Raw genomic sequence first — 2500 nt, 5'->3', positions numbered from 1 at the left:
ATTATTATATCATGCAATTTTCTAACTGCATATTGCCAGGAGCGAAGACATATGACTCTAAACACACAAACACCAATAAACAAGCAGATTCAGATTCATAACTCTCCCCCCCCCCCTCTTTCCTAGGGCGAGAGCATGACCCTAGCTGACGTCGACCGCCACGTGGAGGGCACCTACACCTGCACGGCTGACAACGGCATCGGAGACCCTGCCTCCGCCCCCATGTCCGTCATCGTCGATTACGAACCCGAGATCATCACTGAAAAGGTGAGGGAGCTTTTGCGTCTCTTCTCTTCGTTGTCTTCTTTTTTTTTTTTTTTTTTTGCTTTTTTTGTTTTTATTTTTCTCTTGTGTGTGTTTTTTTCTTATTTTTATACATTCTTTGTGTTTATGTCTCTACTTCTATCTATCTCTCTCTATCTATCTATCTATATATATATATATCTGTCTCTGTCTCTCTTTCTCCTTGTTTTTGTTCTGTCCCTTACTGATATGAGAATATATATTGATATGTAGGAAAACAGAAACATGGATAAAATTATGTCTAATGTACATAGTACTGAAAAAAAAAAATTCTCTCTATTTTTTGTTTTTGTTTTTTCATCGTAAACTTTCATCTCATCCACACTCATCATTCAACCTCCACTTCATCCAACTTCACTCCCCAACCTCCACATCATCCATCTGCATTATTCAACCTCCGCCCCTCCTCCACCTCCACTCTCCAACCTCCGCTCACCCGCCCTCTCACCCCGCCCGCAGGCCATCATCCGCTCCGGCGAGGGCGACACCGTGGAGCTGGTGTGCATCGTCCACGCCCGCCCCTCCCCCACCGTGAACTGGACCCTGAACGGCATGCCCGTCGACCTGGACGCCCACGCCGAGGAGAAGGACGGCGGCCACAGGCACTCCCTCAGGATCTCTCAGGTGACGGAGGAGGACTTCGGGGACTACGTGTGCACCGCCCACAACGACCTGGGAACCGTCACAGGATCCATCCACATGACTGGTGAGTTTGGTTGGCTGCTCGGGGTCCTGGCGGCTGCTCTGTGTCCCTGGGTGAGTTAGGTGTGTGTGTGGGGAGTTTGTTTTGGTTGTCGCTGTGGTTGGGCGTGGGACGTTGGGTGGTTGAGGATTAAAGCAAAAAGAAAGGAAATGGTAGGTGAGAATGATTTATTTTTGGTGTGTTTTTTTTTTTTAGGGGGAGGGGGCTAAGAATATATATATATATTTTTTGTTTTTATGTAAACGGTATCTAATCCATAGCTATAGGATTTTTAATTAATGAATGAATCTTCCTCTACTTCATGATATGTCTTGTAGATTTTACTCGAAATGTAGATCACCTTTAAAGAATACAACCAACAATTTCTTGCAAAAGAAAGGAATATTCCATTTAAAAAACATTATTTTCGACTCTGTTACAATTTCCTAGCATCTCTAATTCACCATTAACCCCCTCTCCTTCCCTCTCCCCCCGGGCACCAGGCCTCCCCAAGCCCCCCCACTTCACCAGCGACCCCAACGGCGGCGAGGAGAACAGCTACACCCTCACGTGGGAGACCGAGAGCTACTATCCTATTGAATCCTACCGACTCAAGTACAGGAAGGCTAAGGTAAGGAACTGGATGTTTTTTTTTTTTTTGGGGGGGGGCCTGATTTTTAAAATTTATCTTTCGTTAGGATACTATGCTAGTAGTAGGGGTGACTAGATGCTATTTTTTTATTTATAGAAAAGTTGATTTTCTCAAAAAAAAAAAGGGTAACCCATACCATCATAACCAACCCTCAAAGTAATCAACAAAATCTCTCTCTCCCAATCCCTCACACCTTCTCACTTCTATCACACCCACGTCCACCTCCACCCACCTCCACCCCCTCTTCCCCTCCACCTCCACCCCCTCCAGGCCAACGACTCCTCCGACGAGCCCGGCGAGTGGAGCGAGATGACCTACGACGCCAGTGAAGTGGAGACGAACGGCCTGATGCACACCATGAAGCACACCATCGAGGACCTGGAGCCTGCCACCGACTACCACGCCAATGTGCAGATCAAGAACCAGTTCATGTGGGGCGAGAACCAGCAGTTCGCTTTCTCCACCAGAAAAGGTGAGTGTGAGGGGGGATTTTTTTTTTCTACTTAGGGAAAAATATGTATATATTTTTTTTCTTTGGGGGGGGCTGGGTTTTTTTTTGAGGGGTTGGAGAGGGAAAGGGATGAAAGAGAAAGGGAATGGGAAGGGAAAGGGAGGGCAGAGTAGGAGTAAGAGTTGGAATACAGGAAGAGAGAAGAAGAAGGAGAAGGAGAAGGAGAAGGAGAAGGAGAAGGAGAAGGAGAAGGAGAAGGAGAAGGAGAAGGAGAAGGAGAAGGAGAAGGAGAAGGAGAAGGAGAAGAAGAAGAAGAAGAAGAAGAAGAAGAAGAAGAAGAAGAAGAAGGAGGAGAAGGAGAAAAAGGAGAAGGAGAAAAAGGAGAAGGAGAAAATGGAGAAGGAGAAAAAGG

The 2500-nt window shown here is 46.3% G+C and overlaps 1 protein-coding gene across 1 annotated transcript in view; it reads left to right on the top strand.

The window, feature by feature from the left end:
• The window catches only part of LOC125029856 (neural cell adhesion molecule 1-like), a 14958-nt gene that overhangs the window by 4705 nt on the left and 7753 nt on the right, over positions 1-2500 (top strand). The window contains exons 5-8 of the mRNA XM_047620035.1: positions 127-267; positions 763-1009; positions 1489-1616; positions 1908-2109. Of these exons, the coding sequence (XP_047475991.1) occupies positions 127-267; positions 763-1009; positions 1489-1616; positions 1908-2109 (718 nt within the window). The remainder of the gene's footprint in view (positions 1-126; positions 268-762; positions 1010-1488; positions 1617-1907; positions 2110-2500) is intronic.

This window comes from Penaeus chinensis, chromosome 10 (assembly GCF_019202785.1).
Source record: "Penaeus chinensis breed Huanghai No. 1 chromosome 10, ASM1920278v2, whole genome shotgun sequence".
NCBI lineage: Eukaryota > Metazoa > Arthropoda > Malacostraca > Decapoda > Penaeidae > Penaeus > Penaeus chinensis.
The sequence above is the reverse complement of the archived record's forward strand: the minus strand, read 5'-3'. Positions and strand labels throughout refer to the sequence as shown.